We start from the raw sequence: 22,958 nt of genomic DNA on the forward strand, positions 1-22,958 counted from the left end.
ACCTTTATACAGTAGACTAAATTTCAGCCATGCAAAAGCCAGAGGTTTTTACACACACACACACCTACACCTACACACGCACACACACACACACACACACCTACACCTACACACACACACACACACACACACACACACACACCCCTTCCTTCCATCCAGGCAAGCAAGATGTATTAACAGAGTTCAAGGGCACATTCGGCCAGGCAAAAGCACTCAAAGAGAGTGCTGGGGAGGGGGCATGGCCTGACAGTGTCCTGGAGGCCTGCATCCCTGGGTTAGACATTCTGACTTTGAGAATGCATTTAGATTCTAGAGAATTTCAAGCAATGGGAAGTTCAGCAAAATCAGGCTTCATGCAGAAATGAAATGTTCAATTATACACTTGATAATTCTATTACCTCAAAGCAAAAAAGCGAAATTCACTAACCGTCAATTAACATTTACTCATCACTGGTAGATGAACATGCAGTTTGGTTGAGATGGCATACAACATTCTAGGGTCTAAGCAGTAATTTCATGGGACATTTGAAATATACTGATATTAAAGTTCATGAAAAGGTTCACTGTTAAATTTTGGTAGGATTTGCTCTATTTAGAAGAACAAGAGTACAATGAAGTGAGAACTGAAGGTAACAAATAGGGCTTGGAAAAGCAATAAGCACTGGCATACCAGAGTCATTCATGAGATGAAGCCTAGCTTTTAAACAATTGGTCAGTATTTTCATGAGTATGGTCTGGCAGGGAAGGAAAACTTCCATTGGCAAACAGTCTGTGGTTGCTTTTGACTTAATAGCTGAACAGAGCAGCACCCAATATTTTATTTTAAGTGCATATTTTCCTTTTATAGTAATATTTCACAACTTGCCAAGTAAGTGATCTACTTTGTGATTTTGAAAATCTGAACATGGAAGTTGCATAACTTGTTTAAAAGGAGACAAGGGAAGAGAAATAATTTGTGGAGTTATAGAATCAAGTATACTTGTGCCTTGAACCACTGTATTTTAATTTCTATTCTGCTTTTTCTCAAGATGGTTATACTGAAATTAAATTACATTTAGGAATTCACATTACTGTGCATCTACTTAAAATCTGGGCACTAAAAGCCATTAAACAGTGAAGTACAGTATCCACAACGTTTTTCAAAGGCTTCAACTTTCACAGCGTTCTTAACAGAGTTCCACAGCTGATGGACAATCACAAAAAATACTTCTCCTTCCTCAATAGTACGGTCAAAAGTAGGCTCCAAAGAATATTGTGCTTAAGCTCTTAAGGCAGGTATGTGAAGCCTTGGTACCACAGACCTAGTTAGGCACAGCAGTGGTCCTAATTTGGCTCATGAGGCAATTTCCTCCAAGCCAACATTGTATATGACATCAACTGTGGTGCAGGGTCAAGATGTGGCTGTTAAGGAACAATCAGGAACCTTAAAAGTGGTGCTCCTGATTGTTCTACGATTAGCAGAGCTTGCACCCAGTGCCTTTTTAATTTAGAGGCCAGATGCAAGCCCTGCCAGAATCAGCAACACTCATGAACTCTGGAGAGCAATTGATCCCTGTTGGAAGAGAGGCTTTAAGTCACTTGCAATCAGCGTTTGAGACGTGACTTCAAGCCCCAGTGAGTTCCTTCACAGGCATGGCTTGGATCATCTCCATGCTTATGAAGGAAGCTCTTGTTTTCAGCATGACATGACTTCAAGCCAGGGTGTAAAGGAAAAATGGGTCACCTCATAGGAGGAGCTTGGTTCCCCACAACTTACCTTCTGGTGGAACTTTGTTCTGGTTGTTCCAAACTACTAACAACTTTGAAAGGCTGGGCACCTTTGAGACTTCAGTGATGACTCTAAAGAGGCTCTCAACCCGATCATAGGTCAGGACAATAGCAGTGAAGCCTTGCGACTGAGGTGGAATCAGCGGAAGAAATAGTGGATTGCTTACGCTGCTCCATTTCTGCAGAAAGGAAATAAGTAGGATTAAACAAAGGTCACTTTTCAGTAATAAAATTGGAATAAATCAACTGAATGCAATTTCCATCATTAGGACTAGATCAGCACACCAACACATTAAGCATTTTAGAGGGAAAACTGGTCTTTGAAAGCCTCTTTTTGTGATAAAACACCAATCTCGGTTAAATATAAACATGTTCTGTGCATTTGTTCAAGTCATAATAAAAACTATCAAGTATGTTCAGGGCTACCGGAGAATAAAAGACAGATTACTGGAAAACCAGAAAGATTCGGCTACCCTGGCTTGCTTCTTCCCCACATCTCTCTTCCCAAAAGGAAGCTTAATCTTTATATGAATTCAGGACTAGGCCAACAAACAGAAAACCAGCCTAGTGCCACAATTTCTGGGGGGGAATGAAGTAAAAAGAGGCAAATTAATAAACCTGACACAAAATGGGCACAAATAAAAAAGAAAACATACTCTTGGTTCAATACAGAAGGATAAAAAAGCAACCTTCAACAAAAATAGGCTTGTTCTATGGTTTTAAACAGTCTACCTTTCAAGCATTTTTTTAAAAAAAGAGGCAAAGATCAACTTTAGTTATTTACTCCACCTAATGTTCCCTAAATACTTTTAAAAGACTTATTTTACCATCATAAGGAAGCCAATTTAGCTGGCAGAGATGCAGATAAGGCACAATAGAGCCAAAATGTAGAGTCCCAACAGAATGCATTTTGTAGTATACATTTCTTTTCCCAGAGACACAATCAAAGACTAACATTAAAGAATATAGACAGGGGGAAAGCAGATTTTTTAAAAAAATCTAGGCCTATGAAAAACTAGGGAATTAACTTCACCCTTGCATAAGACATTGTAACATATTGGCTAGGATCAACAGAGTCTGATATGCAGCTAAATAATTTTGTTGCACATATGGATATTCTCAATTTTCACTTCCAACAAGAACCACTCACACTTTATTGAAGAATGCTCTAGGGAATCTCCCAACTGTCAGGGGCAGCTGGAAGGGATGTGTGTCCTAAAGAGACCATCCTTGCCCAACCTACTGGTCCTCCAGAAGTTTTGGATTTCAACTCCCTTCAGCCCCAGTAAGCATGGCCCATGATGGGAGATGATGGAAGCTGTAATACAAAACACTACAGAACACGGCAATAGTTTGAACAGTGCTGGATCGGAAGGCTTACTGTGATGCAGTCATCTACTAATGTTCATAGGAAAGTCATTTAGATCTTCTCTGCCATAGTTTTTTGCTAGATCCTCCCATACACTAGTTTTGCCTGGGCACCAAGTTTTTTTATATAGTTTTTTTTTTTAATGTGGAGCAATCACAGCGTCCTCCACTGCATTTAGGACTTTTAAATAGTAGTAACCAGCACCATGATTAGGAAGTCACTGTAGATTAAATAAAACCAGAGTAATAAGCGCCATCTCAGAAAACTGTCAGACAGCACAATTTTGAATCATTTAATGGCATAGCAAGGTCAATGGACAGCTCTGGGTACAGCATGTTAGAGTAGTTCAGTCAGGAGGTTACTGGTGCCTGAATGACAATGGGTATAAAATGGTGCAGTGGTATACCAACAAGAAATGATTAGAAAAGATATGCATTTTTTCTGGAAAAACTAGTCTCTCTCCCTCTGTCTGGAAAGGTATGGTGTTTCCTACAATATTTTTTACAATGTCTGGACAAAACATTAAAAGTAGCATTCTTTCAAGCTTCATGCCTGCAATGGCAAGTTGGGGAGCTTATTTGCCACTTAAAACAAGACGGGGTGCCTACTCATATGTAAGCTGTTCTTTAGCTCTTGTCTTTCACTGTTCATCTGCTAATCATTACATGTATATACAGTGGTACCACGGTTTACGAACTTAATCCGTTCCGGAAGTCCGTTCTTAAACTGGAACCATTCTTAAACTGAGGCACACTTTCCCTAATGAGGCCCCCGCCACCAGTGCCCTTCCACCGTTCGGATTCCATTCTTAGACTGAGGTAAAGTTTGCAAACCAGGACACTACTTCCGGTTTTGTGGAGTTCATAAACCGAATTGTTGGTAACCAGGGCTGTTCTTAAAGCAAGGTACCACTGTACTGCAAATGCAGCACAGGAACAAATGATGGGCAGGGCAGACAAATGACAAATGAAACAAAGCAATCAAAAGCTTCCTTTAAGTAATCTCTAATCAATAGCTGGAGCTCCAGCTTTGATTCATGGCTATGGCAAATGAGGCAAATTGCCTGACCCTCTTTACTACTGATCCCAGTAGGTTTGCCTTCAAAATGAACAATATCATAAAAGCAACGTTTTACTTTTTTAGAACTATGATGGAAATTCTTATAGTACATTTAACATCCAGCACATTTCTAAGTCTAGATAAAGAAATGTAGCATCTAGGCAGCTGTGCCACTTTGTTGAAAGGAGCCGACTGTGTAATTGAGACACTGGCAAAGAATGGCTGAGCTAGAATATGTTCTGCTACTCTGACATCCAACAGTGAATGCCCCCACCTCAAAAATAATCAAGTTTCCTTAGTTGAGAGTAACATTTCAAAAGGGCATTTAGGCATTGCTGAAGCACCATTAAGAGCCAACCCCCTGCTGCCTGCCTGAAAAGTGTGTCTACAGTCTGGGACCTCTTGACCTCACTTTCGGCAGGAAATTGGGCAAATTCAAACCTCCATGATTTACTTGAGTCTTACAAACTTCTGTTGGAGAAAGGCAAACAATGCAGGTAATTAACTCAACAGAAGCCTAATTAAATCCCTATTATGGAAGCAGGGCATGAAATTGATGGTGACATAAGGATGGTTCTTCCCAACAATAGAAAACGCATCAGTCAACATTTGTTTCAAGTGCATCCAGGCCTTGTATTGGAGATCACCAACTGATCTCTCTCACACACTCCCCACAACTGGTACTGATGGTGTAATCATCCATCACTTTCTTTGACAAAGTGCTGACACTTAGCCATGGCTCAGACAATTCTAACTCACTCCCCACCCCCAGCCGCCAGCCTTCCCAACGCTCAACCAGCTAATATTCATTACAGGAGCCACAGTAATTAACCCAAGACTGATAGGGTATTTATCGTGAATCAGTTTTATGTACAAGCCATATCCAGTTGCAAGTGTCAACTCTGCAATGCAACAGGGCTCTCACATTGCTCGGTCTGGCATTCCTGGCTGTTTGACAGCGGTCTCCTTTCCGCAGACAGCAAAAGAAGCCAAAGCCCTGGAATCCAGAACCTGAGTGGGAGGCTGGGAAACTGGCCTAACTTTTGGTGATTTTTTTTTTAAGCAACATCTCCACAAGAAGCGACTCATTTGTGTCAGACTGCCATTTAGCAAAGAAAAAAAAAAACATTTTAAAGTTTCCATTTGCTACTGGAGAATTTATTTCCTTTGCTTTGGCTAAGTGAACTTTCTTCTTCTTTAACTGCATGCAGTATTAAAACTATTTTAAGACTCAATAAAGAATGAAGAAAGTTATCCCCCCCACAAAAAAGATTCTGATGGAATTCACGTCTCCTGAGATATGAAGGACTCTGAACCTCACCCCACATGGAAAGAGAAAAACTTCATTAAGGGGGGGGGGCTAATCTTAAGAGTAATAAGTGAAAATGACTGATTTCCCAATGATTAGTGTATAATCATTTATAGTGTTTGTTTCTGAAAACATCTGTACTCTATCTCCAACACAATTACAATAATTAAAAATACAACAGAAGTTATGTGCCAACAATGCAATACCCAAGTCAAAGAACACTATTGTGATGTTAAACTTATTTTCAAAGGCAACATATAAATATGTTGCATAAATAATCAAATGAAATAAATCCCCAAGACAGAAAGAGAACAAAAAGGAGAAGATAGAATAATGCTCCTGAGCCACTTCGCTGGCACAGACTGGAGTGCAGAAGGAAGATGAAGACCACCTGCCTATTCAGCCTGCGCAACCTGCAAGCAGGATCTGAGCACAACAACTGTGATTCCCCACATGTGATTCCCAGGAACTGGTATTCAGGGGTATGCTGCTTCCAACACAGCTAATAGCCATTACTGATAGCCTGATCCTCCATGAATATGTCCAATCCTCTTTTAAAGCTGTTCAGGTTGGTGACCATCATCACCCCTTGTGGGAGCAAATTCCACAGTTTAACTGCACGCTGTGTGAAGGAGGACTTTCTTATGTCTCTCCTGAATCTTCTGATGACCAGCTTCACTGAATGCCCCTGAGTTCTAGCACTCATTTTCTTCATGCAATGCATGATTTTATACACCTCGATCATGTCCACACTTAGTTGCCTTTTCCTCTAAACTAAAAAAGTCCCAAGTGTTGTAGTATTTCCTCATAGTGCCTTGCCCTAACCCCGTGATCATTTTGGTTGCCACTTTTCTGAACTTTTTTTTGGATCCTTTTTGAGGTGATAGGACATTTTTGTTGAGCTACCCAACACAATTTGAAGATCCTGTTCCTGGTTACTCACTCCTTCAGTCTCGCCGACATGCTGGTATGCACACTATGAGGGTGAATATTACTCCCCCATTGCTGGATAGCTAACGTGGTGATAATAAAAGTTTTTTTACTGTTCTCATGAACAAAAGCAGTGCTATTTTCCTTCTCTCCCACAATTTTCTTCTCAGCAGCCATATTTTATTACTTTGTGAAATCATATTCCGCTTGAACCATAACAGACTACTATTATGAAAGAAGTAAGGAGGATTTAATGATACATTGATCAAAATGTTCTTTCCAACACTTTTTTAATACTAAAATTATACTTACATCATTTTTCCAAGGAAGGGTGGTTTTTGGGGAGGCTGGGTTGTTTTAAGTATCTATTGTCACCTCAATGCAGTTTCTATTATGAATTACCTGACAATGAATACCTTTATTTTATTTTGTTCTGCAAGCAGAATGTACTTCCACTGAATGCATAGAGACAACATTCCCCCCATGCTTCCCATCCACAACTTGTCAAAGGGCAAGCCTGAAGAGCTCCTTCCATTTACAGAAAGAATTTGGATCCAGGAGGCAGCTCCCACTGGAGGAAAGGAGAGTGGCAAAAACTGACACCTATTTCTCCTTCCCTCTGCAACCCCTCCAACCTCTTACATGATTCTGTAGGGTCCTCAAACCTTCCAGAGCAGATTTTGAGGGGACATAGTGAGGTGCAGGAGGAACCAATGAAAAATGCCTCCTTTATTCCACCTGAGACTGTGTCTAGTTAGCAAAGTTCTGTTCTGGGGAAGTCTTGATCTAACCCTTAATGCTGTGTTAATTTGCATAATATGTCTTGAACATAATTTCTCTTAATCCAGAATTTGAGTTTCATAATGAATATCATCAGTCACTTCTTCAGTAAGCAAAGCACTTTAGTTTACCTAGGCTAAAACTAGCACTCAAACTTGCCAAGCAATTGCTTGTTTGTTTTCCCCCTTTTCAGCCAGCATTTTGTAATAACCCAGCAGCCAAGCAGGAACTTGGAACTTCTCTTTAAAACTAAAATCCTGATGACCAGCTAGTTTAAAAGGCATCCTCCTCCACCCCACTCCTCTTCCCTGTCGACACCTGATCAGTGGAAGTTTGGGTGGTGGCGGCAGTAGGTGTATAAACCAAGCAAAAACTACAGTTTATTTACATTTCAGGCTATAAATGGTGAGAAAGACCAAGTTCATTAAAAAAAAAAAACCCCCACCCTAAAATTCTAGAACAAGTTTTCTACCATCCTTATCCATGACAAAATAAAAATTGAACTAAGGTGCAATGGTATTTTGTGCATTGCTATTGCTGAGTCTACACATACAAGAAATGGGAGCCTTAAAAAAGAAGTCACCCGTAGTGTATGGATTTCATGCCCCTTTAATTTGGTTTGAGATCTCTCCATGACTGAGAGTTTCCATGTTTTGTTAAACCAACCTGTAATAGGTAGCAAATCTACATTTTTTCATTTACCACTAACAGAAACTTAGCAGCTGTTAGCAACGACAAAATTAGCTTCTACCTAAATGTTGGCATGGCCTTGACATCTAAGCACCATGGTGTCTGTGCATTTTTAACAGTTTCTGTATTTACTCCATTAATTTTAGGGGCACGTTTCTCCAAAGGTAAGTCATAATTCACACAACGACTATGCCTGTTACTTAGTCCAAACAGACTAGGATCTACAAAGATCTGTCGGCCAGTCCAAAAGAAAAACCCTGTTCTATTTTAATAGCTGTTCGTTGAGGTGTCTCTCAGGGCTGACAAGTTACTCATGTGAAAGGAAATATATTCTCCTCAAATAAGCAGGTAAGTGTCCAGCTACAGAAACACTTGAACATTTCCAATATTTTAACTGATATGTTGAAGTGTCAAGTGATCTGAAACTAAAATGGTTCAATACAGTTTTCTTTAAGTGAACATTTTTGGGCTACCTCTGTGCCAAAACCTTCAATCAAGCTGCATATAGCTATAAAGTGTATGGTCTTAAGAGGCCTTTGTCATTACCTTGTCCTACATTTTGTAGGACAGATGCCATAAAATTTCACCTGGAAACATTTCTGAAAGATATTCAGCTGATGCACTGTAAAATCTTTTCCAAACAGTATGTTTGGTAAGTTAAAGTACTCATGGCAACAGGCATAGCTTTAGTTTTTATATAAAATGCTTTTCTCAGACCACTGCTAACACAATGGCTCGATATAATAATACAGTATTGATATCCATCATCATGACAAGTAAACCCACTGGACACTAATAAAACTCATGGGTGTTTTTTGTTTTTTAAAAAAACCCTCTCAAGATAAGTCCTTTAGAAAAGCAGGAGAGTTTTTCCAAACCTACTATAACTTAACTTTACATGACTAAGGCAAACTGCTTAGACTAGACAACATATTAGGGACGCTACATTTGACATGAGGTAGGAGAATATATGACAGGTTCAGCTGTTCGGGTATCTGAATCTGTAGCATGTATAGCATGGTTTTGGTACTAATTCCTTGTGTTTGGATAAGTGAATTTTTATATAACAAGCATTTAGATAGCAGTATCTTTGTGTAATCGGCTCTCCCTGAGTTGCTCAGAGCAACTGACATATTGGTCCCAAGCAATCTTTCCCCAAGATGGCTTATAGTAGAAGAACTGCTTAGTTTTAGCAGTAGAACCTTCATACCATTCTCTGCACTAGCTGCTATCTCACTCTAACTTACACATGAGCCATTCTTTGAACTACCGGTATTTATCTGTTATTTCATTTAGTAGGGCATCTCTTTTCCTGTCTCACAGCCAAGTTGCTCTCTAGCAGTCAGTCACAGAGAAAATGGAGGTCTGCTGAGAAAGTACATTTATTGCTCTGCATACAGCAGGTCTCCTGGCGATTATTAAAATAGTGGTGGTTAAACTACAATTTATGACACCCCTTTTGAGAACACTGAAACAGCAATGACAAAACAGAGCCATACATTTTGTACAATGGTGCTCAAAAGATGGCACAGGAGAACTCCCTAAACATGCAATAAACTGACAAATATGAACACTCCCTTGACTCTGCAAGTGTCATGGGGATAGTAAACCAATAAATTAAAATTCTCAGTTAAAAGGATGAGGGGAGCCACAGGTATTGTTTTGCTACACACTGGGTTGTATCCAATGGAGTGCAAGAGGACTTCAACTTGCACAACAAGACTTCTGCTTTCATTTCCTCCCTGCTATAGCACCCCTAAAATCTACTCTGGAGAGTCCCTCTGGAGTAGAAGCTTGTAAGATGTCCTAACTTCTTTATTGGAGATTAGTAACAATTTCAGCTTCTACATTTTGCACTGTAATCATGGAATAGCACTACAATCACCAAAATTCGGCAATAATAATCAGTTTCTATTGTCAGACAGAGCATGCCTACTGAACAAACAGCAATCACTCATTTGCCATCCTAAGTCCAACATTTACTATTCTCAGACAAAAAGCTTTCCCGGCCACTTTCTTGGAAGTACCTCTGCTAACAAGTAGTTCAAATTTCTTAAAGCAGAAACACAGTGCACTTATCTTAAGAACTGTTTGCAATGGCCAAAATTAGACCTTCTAACATATGACAATAGCTTAAGACTCCCATTTTAAGAGAAAAAGAGAAATAGTGTAGCAAGCTAATACACAAATATTTCCCTTTAGGCTATATTTTGGACAAAGTTAAGTGAAATTTGTGTTTACCAGCAAAATATAAAATATCAGCAGATCACAATGGGAGTCTGTTTTTGAAGAGGCCCAGCATATTAAATTTAATAGACATATAGCTCTACTTACAATTGCTGGGGGATCATTCCATTCTTCATATGATGTGGCAGCATATGGGTAGATCCTGTCATTGATAATCTTGAGGGTTGCCAAAGCAATAGCTTTCATTGATTGAAAGTAAGCTTCCCAGAACCATCTTGCCTGCAAAGAATGAATAGTATTTTCACAACATATTTATGTCAGACAGAAATATCAAACATCTGAATATGGTTGAAACATATATGTGTTACATGCAACTGTCGCTAAGAAACTGAATCTAGGATGGGGTTTTGAAGACTAAAGCAGATCTGGTTCTCAGTGACTCCACCATGTTATACAGAAGTTTCTCCTAACACTGGGCTGTTTCAGCCCAGACTGATCCCACAGAGTGATGCCGTAAACACATAGATTCACTAAATCACCACAGCTGTCCAACCTGGAGCCCTCCAGATGTTTCTGACTCCAACTGTCATCAGCCCCAGACAGCATGGCTGAAGATCAGGAAAGATGGGGCGTGTGCCCCAAACATCTACAGGACATTAGACTGGGGAGGCCTACTATATACACATCATCCATGCACATTTAAAACTAGTGTGCCAGCTGCACACATTCCTGGAGCCATCCAATCTGGCTACAATGATGCACACCTTAGTTACATTCATCCATTCATCCTTAGTTATAATAATAATAATTTATTATTTGTACCCCGCCCATCTGGCTGGGTTTCCCCAGCCACTGTGGACGGCTTCCATAAAAACCAAAAATACACTAAAATATGACAGATTAAAAACTTCCCTGAACAGGGCTGCCTTAAGATGTCTTCTGAATGTCAGGTAGTTATTTATCGCTGTCAGAGCTGCCCGAGGTCCCAGCTCACAAAGGACCAACGCCAGTCCGTTGTTATATATAAAAGTCTTTATTGAAGTGCAGTTTCGATTTCAAAGCCGCGGCGCGCAGCTCTACGTCTTAAACTCTAGACCGCTGAAGCTCCGTCTGAATCTCCTCCCCCCAGACACCAGTTTAAGACTCTAGCCTTGCTCCACCTCTTCCTTTGCTCTTTCCTCCTCTGGGTCCACCTGTCCGCTGGGGTCTTGCCCTTTCTAGACTCTTCTGACGCTGAGTCCCCTGAGTCTTCCCCCTGCCTCCGGCGGGCTTTAGGACCTGGTTCCCAATCCGGTTTTCCTGCTGTGCCGCGCGCCTGTACATTCGAACTTGGCGCGCGCGCCCAGCCGGCAACCTTCCTTCTGACCGTTACACTGCTCCTGTCACTGCTTCCCCCTTCGGAGAGGCTAGCTGGACCTGACTTCCCCTCCGTTCCCTCACTCTGCGATAGAGGCGTGGCCAGCCCTGATTCATCTTCTCTCCCTGCTGGAGGAGAAGCTGGCCCTGATACATGGGACTCTTCCCCCCCACTACGCTCTGGTGGAGGAGCTGGTCCCGATCTCCCGCTGCTGCTTTGGGAGTCCCCGCTGGCCCCTTGCTTCTGGTGTGTCCCCCCTGGGACCCCCCTTGCCCTGGCCATAGGCGCCCCCCTCTGGGAATCTTCTGAATCGCTGGAGAAGCTCATGGAATCTCTCGGGCCACTTTCATACTCCCCTACGCTGCCCTCCGATTCTTCCCCTTCGCTCTCCATTTCCTCTCTCCCCTGTGCCTCTGCTCCTGAGCCCCTGACAATCGCTTTGACATCTGATGGGAGGGCGTTCCACAGGGCAGGCGCCACTACCGAGTTACATGCTGCAATGTGCTTTTGAAAAGTGTTGGGAAACTTCAGTGGATCCAAGATGCTGCGTCCAAATAGCTGACCCAAGCCAGTTACAAGGAGAAGAGAAGCTCATTGTGACAACAGCTGCATTGGCTACTGGTTCATTTTTTTGTCACAATTCAAAGTGCTGGTTATGAACTATAAAGCCATATATGGCCATGAGCCTGGCTGGGCTTTAAAATCTTCTAGGGAGGCCACCTTCACAGGCAGGTTTGCCATGCACCTAATTATAGACAGCAATTTTGGAGTTGATGAGCTTCCTTAGGGAGGATATGGAATAGGCAGGAAAACATGGCCAAAAAGGTTGATCAGACTTGCCTTTCTTGTTCTTTAGACAGTAAACATGTAATGGTAGTGCACCTAAAAAGCAGGAGAGGCAATGGGTCTGGCCCTATTTTATCTTATTTATTTGCTTTTTATTAAATATAGTGTATATACTGCTTGACTGCAACAAAAACAAAAAACCTCAAAACTGTTTACTGTTTCCTGATAATAAATATACTGTAGAAAAAGCTATTCCTATTCTAGCCCTTTAGAAACAATGGCTACTGGTGCCATATACTGCAAGCAGCCAAATCCAAACTACAGAACTCAAAATGCAAGGATGTACACAGAGAACACATTGTCTTGTTATCATTTTAAATTCACTGCCAATTATCAGAATATTTTTCCAGAAAAAGAGGTGCCAGAACTCACCATGAACACCTCCCTGGTTCTCTTATAATGGCAATGGCGCCCACCCAAGAGGTGCTGGAACTGAGTTCCAGCGAGTTCTGGCTGAAAAAAGCCCTGAGAATAGGCAATGGGTAGCTTTTTAAAAATGTAATTAATTCATTCCTTGCTTCTCATACAGAACTGCAACAAAACAAATTTGTAAGGACTTGGGAATCAAATTGATTCTGAAAACTATCAACCCCAAAGGAAACATACTTTGCCAATAATCATATCTCAAGTGGTCTGGCCTTACAGAAGTTATTTTCTCCACTTAATTGTTTCTGCAGAGATCTCCAACACAGTTAAGTGTCCAGAAGGCACTTAAATTTAAAGACCTCCCCAAGGCCCAGTATCAGCCAGGAGGAATATCTGCATGTGTTTGTGTAGGACAGCCAGCCAGCAAGGAAAACAGTGTTTTTTCCCTCAACTGCATTGACTGTGCATAAAATTTCAGAGCACGATAAAAAGACAAAGGCATAACACAGCTGGTCATGAGTTACTGATGCTTATCAGGTTGACTTCCTAACTGTGAAGAAAAACCAGCAACACAAATATACCGTATTATTCGCCCTATAGGACGCACTTTTTCCCCTCCAAAAATGAAGGGGAAACCTGGGTGCGTCCTATGGGGCAAATGCATGCTTTCGCTGAAGCTTGGAGAGCGAGAGGGGTCGGTGCGCACCGACCCCTCTCGCTCTCCAGGCTTCAGGAACACATCCGCAGCCTAGGCAGCCCTGCGGGAGTTCCCGCAGGGCTGTCTAGGCTGCGGATAGCAGCCTGCTTCCCGCAGGGCTCCCTACGCTGCGGATAGCAGCCTGCCGCCCGGCATGAGGGGCACCCTGAAGCAGAGCACCCCGCACGCCGGACAGACATCTGCAGCGTGGGGAGCCCTACGGGAGTTCCCTGCAGGGCTCCCCACGCTGCGGATAGCAGCCTGCCACCTGGCGCGCCCCACGCGCCGGACAGACATCGGCCAGCCCCACAAGCTCGGGGGACAGCAAAGAGGCGCAGTGCCGCCATCCTGCTGTTCCTCGACCTGGTTCGGTTTCCCCAACCTGGTTTTTTTTTGGGGGGGGGAAATAAAGGGAAAATTTTTTTCCTTTATTTCCCCCCCAAAAAACTAGGTGCGTCCTATGGGACGGAGCATCCTATGGGATGAAAAATACAGTAGTCATGGTGAAATAATAGAATTAAACACAACTTATGAAATTATGCAGTTGTACTGTGTGGCTGAAGACTCTCACTGCTATGTACAAATAAATTATTGTCCTTGAACAGATAAAGTGGTCTCTGTATTACAATAAGCTCTCAAGCAGGACAGGGAATGCTTAGTGTCTATTAAATACAGAGTGCTTTTCTGTGCCTGCAAAATGGAACAAGCCCATTATCCTTTACAAGTTGTCGGTTCCAAGTCCCCTATAAAAAGAATAAGCTCCAACCAGAAGATTCTGAAGATGTAGTTTCTGAGACCAATACATGGATTCCCATAGCCAAGTTGTCAGTTAGTTATGAAAAACAGGGTTGACGTTCACCCTGGGTTCATTGCAGAATTCATACAGAAATAGACCTACAACACAGTGCTGGTTTGTAAGTTGCACAGTAGTATGCAACGTCCCTAAATTTCAGCCCCATATCATTTACAGTTTTCTTTCCATTAGTAAAAAGTGCTGGAGGCAAAAAAATCCCACCAAAGGGGCACTGCCCCACCCTCAACCAATGTTAATGTACTGGGAGGGGAAATTGCCCCCAATGGTATTTCACAGCAAAGATTGACCCAGAGAAGCAGACCTGAATTTTTGTAACATTTCACCACCCTAGGACACACAAATTCAACTTGGGGTAAAACAACAACAACAACAACAACCCCCAAAAAACCTGTTAGATTCTTAGTTTCTGTTTAAGAATTAATGTGTTAGCTAACATGTCCCACATGGTTTTTCAAGCAAAAATTGCTCCAGAGAAGCAGATTAAAGTGATATTCTCCTGACACAACATACATGGCTTGTGACAGATGTTCTATAGGTCTGGTTCAGACACAACACTAAGTCTAACATGGTGGGTTATCTGAAAAAAATGTATCTGCTCCACACAAGCCACAAGATGTAGCCAGGGTTTGTGCTTGGCTAATGTCTGGGTTTATTTGGTTGCGTGTGTGTGTGTGTGTGTGTGTGTGTGTGTGTAAGCATAAGCCCAGGTAGCCAAACCATGTCTTAGCTCCGAAGAGCATAAAAGCAGGACTGAGGAGAAGCCAAGTGGTTGTGATTTTTATTCCACGTACTGCATACTTGCTTGTTCATGCTTAGTCATGGTTTGGCTTAGTATGACAGGCAAACTGCAACACAGGGGATGTCAAGCTTTGGGTAGAAAACTACCCCATAAATCTGTCTATGGTATGGCCATTTTTTTGTTTTCCTTCCTTCAGTTAATATGTGTATCCTAGTTAATATGTGTCCTTAGCTTAGGCTTCTAAGTAGGAAATCATCAGGAGAACTGTAAGATATTTTAATAGTTCCTGCATGATGAGAATAATAAAATAAACTAGCTTATGTGCTGCTTTCAAAATGCACAATTGATTTTCACAGGCATTTGGCCTTATTCAACAGGGCTCTTCTTATGTTCCTATCTGTATACTCCATATTCTTTCCATATTCTGTATCTTTTGCAATCAACAAAAACATCCAGAGGCCTTTCAGTTCTGCTATTGGGTGTTCCAAGCTATTGGTGTTCCAAGCCAAGTGCTTCAATAACAGGAAGTTTTCACACACCTTAATGAGGGTGTTCGCAAACAGCATGCAAAATCATCCATGTATTTCCATGAAACTTGGAAATATTCCAGATTGAAATATTAGTATTTTTCTTGTTAATATCCAGGTCTGCACTATTATTTCATAATAGTGAAGAGCTATTAATTTAATCATTTTGGCCCCATCAAATGCCCTCTCCACCCAATTTTATACTGTGGAAACAGGTTTCTGTGATATGATGTAAGAGTGTCTATAAAAAACTCAATTCCTGCAGGATGCATTCACCTCCTCAAACTTCTACTAGAAACATCAAAAAGAATGTAATGTTTGTCCCACGAAGGATGGGGAATTAGGAAGACATGAAAGGAAAGGGAACAATTTTTATAGCCTAAATATCTATGCCCATGTATAGCCAAATAATTATTAATTTAAAAAGATAATGATGCAAGGGTTTAATCTACTAGCAATCTTTCTTCTTTTAAGTTGTGTTTCATTGAGGCAAAATCCAAAACTTTCCAAGGAGGCTGCAAATCTCCAAACAGATGTTTTCAGAGCTCAGTGAATCCTTCCCACCTTGTTTGCTTTTCCAGGAAAAAAACTGATTAGCATGGCTAGTCAGTCATCCAGTACTGTCCAATACACAACATTACTAAGCACAACAGGAAATTCTTCTGCTTAAGAAGAAATGCCCCTTCCCTATTTCATCAAAGAAAGCTTTGATTCCCCCCCCCCCACTGTGCACATAATTTAAAAACTTAGACGAAAAGGAAACACAGGTAATTGGCACTATCACATGGCACAACTTTTTCTGACTGATTTGATTTTATATCAGAGAGACAGATTAAATTGAGTGATTCTAGATACAAAAAGTCCTCTCTGTCAGAGAGTTGACACTTGCTGAAACATGACAATTCAGCTGTGGGTACTGCCCTGTAGAATAAGGTGTCAGGACAGAGTTTCTGAGTTGAACTTCTCTGCATTTTTGCTGTTGTTGTTCTGGCACCTTAGCCCTATTTCATCACTACCTGTCTACCAGCTGCAGCTGTTTGGCTATTAAACCTGCCTCATTTGGTAATCCATGCATACTTTGCATGTGGAGACCAAGGTATTTCTGCAATGAGGCTGTGTGCTTAAAGCTCCACACTGGACTATTTATTTGTCCTGCTTTTCATCCTTGCCTGCCCCCTGGAATTTCCTTCAAATCAATTTATTAGGTGGTCACAGATCCATTCCGTTCTAATCCATTTCATATCATGGAGAACCAGAACCTACTAGAATTCTGGTCTACACTAATTATTTTAGAGTTTGTGACAACATCCTAGAAGAACTAGTAGATATGCAGTATTAGACATCCACGTTGTGACCGTCTATGAGCCAGCTCCACCACAGCACAACCTCTTTAGAATTTTACAGACCAGGCAAAATAACTTGTACTTTTAGCTGCTTTCAAGAACAGCTGCTGTTGTGCTGTTTTTGGAGTGGATGTCCTTTATTATTGTAGTATAATTTTTGGTTCTTACAAAAGAATTGTGGTTTTTATAAAGTAAATTAACAAACAAGCTCAGGATTGAGGGATGCACAGGAATAAGCAGCAGACGCAAAACTAATTTGCCTATTAATGGAATTTGTATTTGTTATGTAAAGGAATGATGCACTTAATTTATAACACTCTTCTGTTTATAACTTTAGTTAAACCATTCAAACCTGATCAATAATTTCATCTTCTATACTACCCATCTGTTTCATCTTTTCCCTCTAAGTTATCTCTTCCTTTCTCTGGGTTTGATCCAGAAAAGGCAGACCACAACTCCACTTGCACAATGGGGTTTGCAGGTTCCTATTTGTTCCCCACTGCAGTGCTATGTACCCCATAAAGCGCTGCTTCTAGGGTCCAGGGATCATATGGGATAAGGCACAAGGGGCTGAAGTGGGACATGGAAGCAACAGAATCCAGGAACCCTGTGTTGCATTGCTGTAGTGCCTCTCCACTGGCACAAGACATTTTGGGTTCAAGAAAGTATGTTTAAATGCATCTGTGCAGCTATAAGGCCTATGGGGAGGGGTTGGAGGCCCATGTGATCGGGGTGGCCTGGGAGTTGCAATTAGAATCTTATAAATCTTATTTGAATAAAATTTCAAAAAGGTATGTGGGGCCTTCATGAGTTTACACATGACATCAGGCAGATGGATGGAGTTCAGGGGAAATGGCCTAGCAGGCAAAATGAGGAGATCTGGAAGGCCAATTTTGATCGATGTGCGCTAGGATCCCCCACCCATTGGTATACAAACAAATGTTAGCGTTAGCTTCTCACGTGCTTAGCTCCACCAAGATGCATTTATTGGGAAGAGCACGATCAATTTATTCCACATGCATGCACGCCTCCACTTGAGGAAGGAAATGTCTGTACCACATGTACCTCATAAATATTGGCAATATTGGAACTTTCCACACTCCCTAACAAGGTAGTATAACACAAACTCAGGCCAGACTTGGTTTTAGCACAACAATATGCTAATAAGAGAAGTTGAAGTATATGGTAGATATTTAGAATAATCTTTTTGCCAGCATCAAGCAGGAATGTAGCATTTGCAGAAATCTACACACTGAAACTAATAACCATAGATACTAGCCTTCACCATGTTTTGGACTACAATTCCCATCATGCCTGACCATTGGCTATGATGGTGGAGGCTGATGGGAGTTGGTGACCTCCCAGTTGTTTTGGACTCCCTAGCAGGGGAAAGTTGATTTAGGCAAAAATGCTATTTTCCTTAAAAATGCACATGCTTAACTACCTATTCCGTCCCCCCAGGCCTGCACAGCATCAAGTTATATACTGCAGTTTATTGCCATAGCATGAGCAAAACTTGCTGTTACCATAATTAGAGATGCTTCATCATACTGCACAATGACAAATGTCTTAACTTAATATGAAAAAAATAATACTGGCAAAATGCACAAAAAGGCAGTATTAATGAAAACATATTAATCACATGGGGGCTACATCAGCAGGGGAAAACTTTTGGCTTGCATCAATCACCTAGACCAAAGTTCTAGTCGGAAAAGAGAAAAATCAGCCAAGAGAAAGGGAGAAAGACTTGGAAGAAAGCAATAAAAGTTAATTGCCTAACCTAACGGTCAGGCGCCATAGCATTGCAAGTTGTTGCCCCACTGCAAGAGTCAAGTGTTCCCAGAGTGCCACACTTCACACCGTTTATGAGGTCCTGAAGTGCTACCATTTTCATGTTGGCAGAGGTTACTTTAATGGCTTTCTTTTGGAAAAGCTTTATAGAAAACCAATACATCTTTTACTACCTTCAGGTAAGCAAAACAGAGGTGACTGTTCTAACAGTACTGCAATTATCCCTAATTTTATACTGGTCTTTGTCCTTTATTAAACTTTTAGTCTTTGCAAAGCCAACTCCCTCCACCCAGACTCTGTTTCAGCTTCTGGCCATAAATTTTCACAAGCTTCAACTTATCAACATATCCACTGCCATTAACAGTACATCTGTACCTGATGCAAATCTAAACCTGATATCCTATGAAATACTGCAAACGTGCATTAAGTTGTATTAATACAAGTCCCGCTGATTTCACAATTTTTTCATGTGGGAGGCAAGCCACATAAATGCACACTGCATCAGATTGCTCTCAAAAGGATTGGGGACCCTCCAGAGCAGATTTGGGGGGCTCACAGAGGGGAGGAGAAGAGGGGGAAGTCCTATTCCATGAACTCCACTTACATAGTATTGGATAAAACCTATTTCGTTACATGTTTATTTTATTTATTTCATAAAACTTATCACTGCTTGACTGTAAAAAAAACCTCAAAGTAGTTCCACAGTGATCCACTGAAACTTGATAATAAGCTAATAGAAACTGAAGGAAGACGCTTTCCACTCCAAAAAAAAAAAAAAAAAGTAACTTAGAGAATTGTATTAGGCCAGTTTGTAGGTTACTTTCCAAAGAAAATTATTTAAGTGGTATGAAACTTGGAGTGAACACCCTCACACTCTAGGAAAGAGTAAAAAGTGAACAGGATATACTGTGTTTATCTGACATGATACTTCCTTGAACTTTTTAAATAAAAAAACAAAAGAAAATTTTGCACCGACAGACTGGGTGAGCAAGGGATGCTTCATTCAAAACATAGTACAGCCCAGCTAACTTATTACCTGCTGTGGATATTGAGGTGAAAGGAACATGAGAACCCAAGATTCATACCAAGTAGAGAGTTGACATCCCCTCCCCACAAAAAAGTAAATGGTGTTTCCGTGCGCTGCTCTGGTTCACCAGAAGCACCTTAGTCATGCTGGCCATATGACCCAGAAGCTGTCTGCAGACAAACGCCGGCTCTCTCGGCCTATAGAGCGAGATGAGCGTGCAACCCTAGAGTCATCCGCGACTGGACCTAACAGTCAGGGGTACCTTTACCTTTACCCCACAAAGAAGTAACAAGTAAACAGGCCTGGCAATGATGGACTGCTGTATAAATGCTTTTTAAAGCATTTAAAACAGGACAGGGAGAAAAGGAAGTTTGTATTGCCATTCTACCCTCCTGGTGAACTCCCCCATGGTATCTTAGTTGGCCCCTATTCAAGAATACTGAGATCATCGAGCCACCAACTGACCCCATGGTCTTTATGGTACTTTAATGCCAAGCCTAGTTAAAACTACCATTGCAAGCATTTGGCAAACTGAGATGCCAACCTAGGAAATTTGAACTCTCACTTTGTAAGAACACACATTAGGAATATTTCATTATTGATCAGACCAGAAACCTGTATGTAAGGAATGAAATCTTAGCTAGTACCAACATTTGTTTTGTAGTTTCAGATTCACAAGGAGCACCAAGGTCACAGTTCAAAATCCTTGTCTGACCCTCCAGATATTGGTCACTTGGGAGTTGCCTTCTATAGGTTCTCAGTTTCATTGCTGTAAACTACTGACATCACAGACGAGTCCCAGTGGTGAGGTTAAAAAGGGAAGATATGTTGTGTTACTAACTCTACCTTTTATTGATCCTTATTCTGAGTTTGCATTTCAGTAGTATTCAAAGCATCATTTTATGCAAGTCATTCAGATGCATAATAGCAAAAGAGAAACATTACAAATGTCTACTAGTGCCAGACTTGGCACACTTGCCAGTGTTCTATGTTCTTGCTCAGTTCTAATGATGGCAAATACTGCGTGAAGACACATGTAGGCATTTGCATATCTAAGCAAGGACATTGATGTAACATATCCTCCCTCCTCCAATTTCAACTTGGTAACCTGAAGGTTGGATTACTGCACTCTGCTATTTGTGGGGCTCCTCCAGAGCAGCTAGTGTAGAACATGGTAGCTAGGTTGCTTGTTAAATGCAGGTGGTAGTTCCCCCACCCACCCACCCTCTTTTCAGGATTTGCACTGGCTGCCAATTTGCTACCAGACCAAGCTCAAGGTTTGGGTACTAACATATAAGGCCCTACAGAGCTCAGGACAGGTTACTGACTACACAATAACCTGCCATCAAGTTTATCTCAAGTAATGAAGACAGTTCAAGCAACCAAGGCTGGCACACCTGAAAAATATATCAGCAATACTCAGCAAGCAATTGTGTTAGGCTGGGAGGGAGGGAACAGACAACAGCAACTCCTCTCATATACTAACCAAGCTAGGAATGAATAATGCCTGGGTGAACAGGTGAGTTTTAAGCTGGCACACACACAAAAAAAAGACTCAGGACTGCCATATTTCAGAGGGGAGGGACAATAGTTATAGACAACAATGTTACTTTGAAGGAGGAAGAGCAGAAAACCATGAGATTTCTTCTACAAAATCATACCTAATTCCACTGAAGGGGATACATCAGAACAACAGAAAACAGCCAGGCAGTACGAAGTTTGTAGTACAGTCATACCTCGGGATGAATACGCTTCAGCTTAAATATTTTCGGGTTGTGCTCCGTGGCGACCCGGAAGCAATGGAGCACGTTTTGCCGCTCACGCATGCACAGACGCTCAAAATGACGTCACGCGCATGCGCGGAAGTGGCGAACGTGACCTGCGCACGCGCAGTCTTACATTCGCTTCAGGATGTGGACGGGGCTCCGGAATGGATCCCGTTCGCATCCCGAGGTACCACTGTATTGATCTTTCAGAGCAATGAGTCAATAAGCAAGGACAGACACAGGAATTCTACAGGGGAATTTTTACAATCCTTTTGTCTAAATGTTTCACAGATCCAACATTCTGCTTTGTACTTATCACCTCACAAACCCAAATCCACAGATATTCACATCTGCTTCAGTTACTGCCAACACAAGAGGGGTTTGCCAGGAATGGGGAGAACAAAAATCAGTGCTATGCATAAATATATAACGCAATATGACTGCCAACTGAAAAAGGGTGAAAAAGGATTCAGCTACACTTTCTGACAAGTGACGGACAGCTCCCAAAACAGAAAGCAATAGGTTTCAAGTCTCGAGGGTATCGCTTTCAAATATGTCAGTGTTCTAAGGGTGGATCAGTTTTCCCTGCTGCAGGCATCCAGCTGAGAGGTGAAGTCCCAAGAAAAACATAGGAATCCAACAGCAAGCCTTTGAGGTGGCAAGAACCAAGAGAGGTTCAAAGACAAGGCTGGTCAGTGGGTAGCACCTCCAAGCACCACGGAGGTTAGAGGTTAGTAAAGCAGGAGCCACTGTCCAATAAAACTGTGTTTAGAGAACCCACTCGGCAGATAAATTGAGGCTCTGTTTACACCTTTCCCAGCTTTCTGAGCTATCTACTGATGCTTCCTACTGTGATTTGGTACTATGTCCCCTAGCCATCTCCCTTGGTCGACAGCTGCCCTGGCTCTAGACTGGGCAGGCTTACAACATGGCTGGAAACTTTTAATCAGTATCCAACATCATGAGTAAATAAATACAAAGGGCCTGCTGCCACAACAACATCGATCTTATTTGAGATTTCTCATTATTGCCATAGCAAGGGAATAGAAGATTTAATTCCTTTGAATGCAGAGGTTAAATATGAAGGAAATTCAGGACCAAATTTCTTTTTGCTTCAAATAGGGATCTGTTTTATTACAGGGCTGCCCTTTATCCTAGACTACACAAGGGATGCCTCGTATCTCACAAGGTCCTCAGTGTCACAGTATTCCATAAAGTGTGTAACCAAGAAAAGCTCTAATGATAATTTTGTTCTGGTGACCAGTGTTTAATAAACAGAAGATGAAGAGTCTGCTCAGAAGTCAAGCACTAAGCCCCACTATGAGGGGTGGATATGATCACTTAGGAGCAGATACTTTTCACAGACTCACGAGACACTATTACTGTTTCTCATTTTCAGAACTGATGCCTGGCCCCAAAATAGGTTTAGGTCTGAACCCTAGGACCCCTAGACTTCAAATAAGAAGGCCTCCAATTAACTGCAGAAGGGAGAAACCTAGAAGAAGGGGAGGCAAGGAGTTATTTCAGCCCGGCATTCGCTCCTTGAGCCACATGAAGTTTGATTAGTCTTCCAGTGCCTTATGCCACCCATTTA

At 41.6% G+C, this 22,958-nt stretch overlaps 1 protein-coding gene across 4 annotated transcripts in view; it reads right to left on the reverse strand.

Moving 5' to 3' along the window:
* The window catches only part of EXT2 (exostosin glycosyltransferase 2), an 81,174-nt gene that overhangs the window by 29,386 nt on the left and 28,830 nt on the right, over nt 1–22,958 (reverse strand). For all 4 annotated transcript variants that reach the window (XM_079951417.1, XM_079951418.1, XM_079951416.1 and 1 more), the window contains 2 exons: nt 10,239–10,370; nt 1,757–1,946 (listed from right to left, as the gene is read on the reverse strand). In XM_079951417.1, the coding sequence (XP_079807543.1) occupies nt 1,757–1,946; nt 10,239–10,370 (322 nt within the window). The remainder of the gene's footprint in view (nt 1–1,756; nt 1,947–10,238; nt 10,371–22,958) is intronic.

Source organism: Podarcis cretensis (assembly GCF_951804945.1).
Source record: "Podarcis cretensis genome assembly, chromosome: 1".
NCBI classification, from domain to species: Eukaryota; Metazoa; Chordata; class Lepidosauria; order Squamata; family Lacertidae; genus Podarcis; species Podarcis cretensis.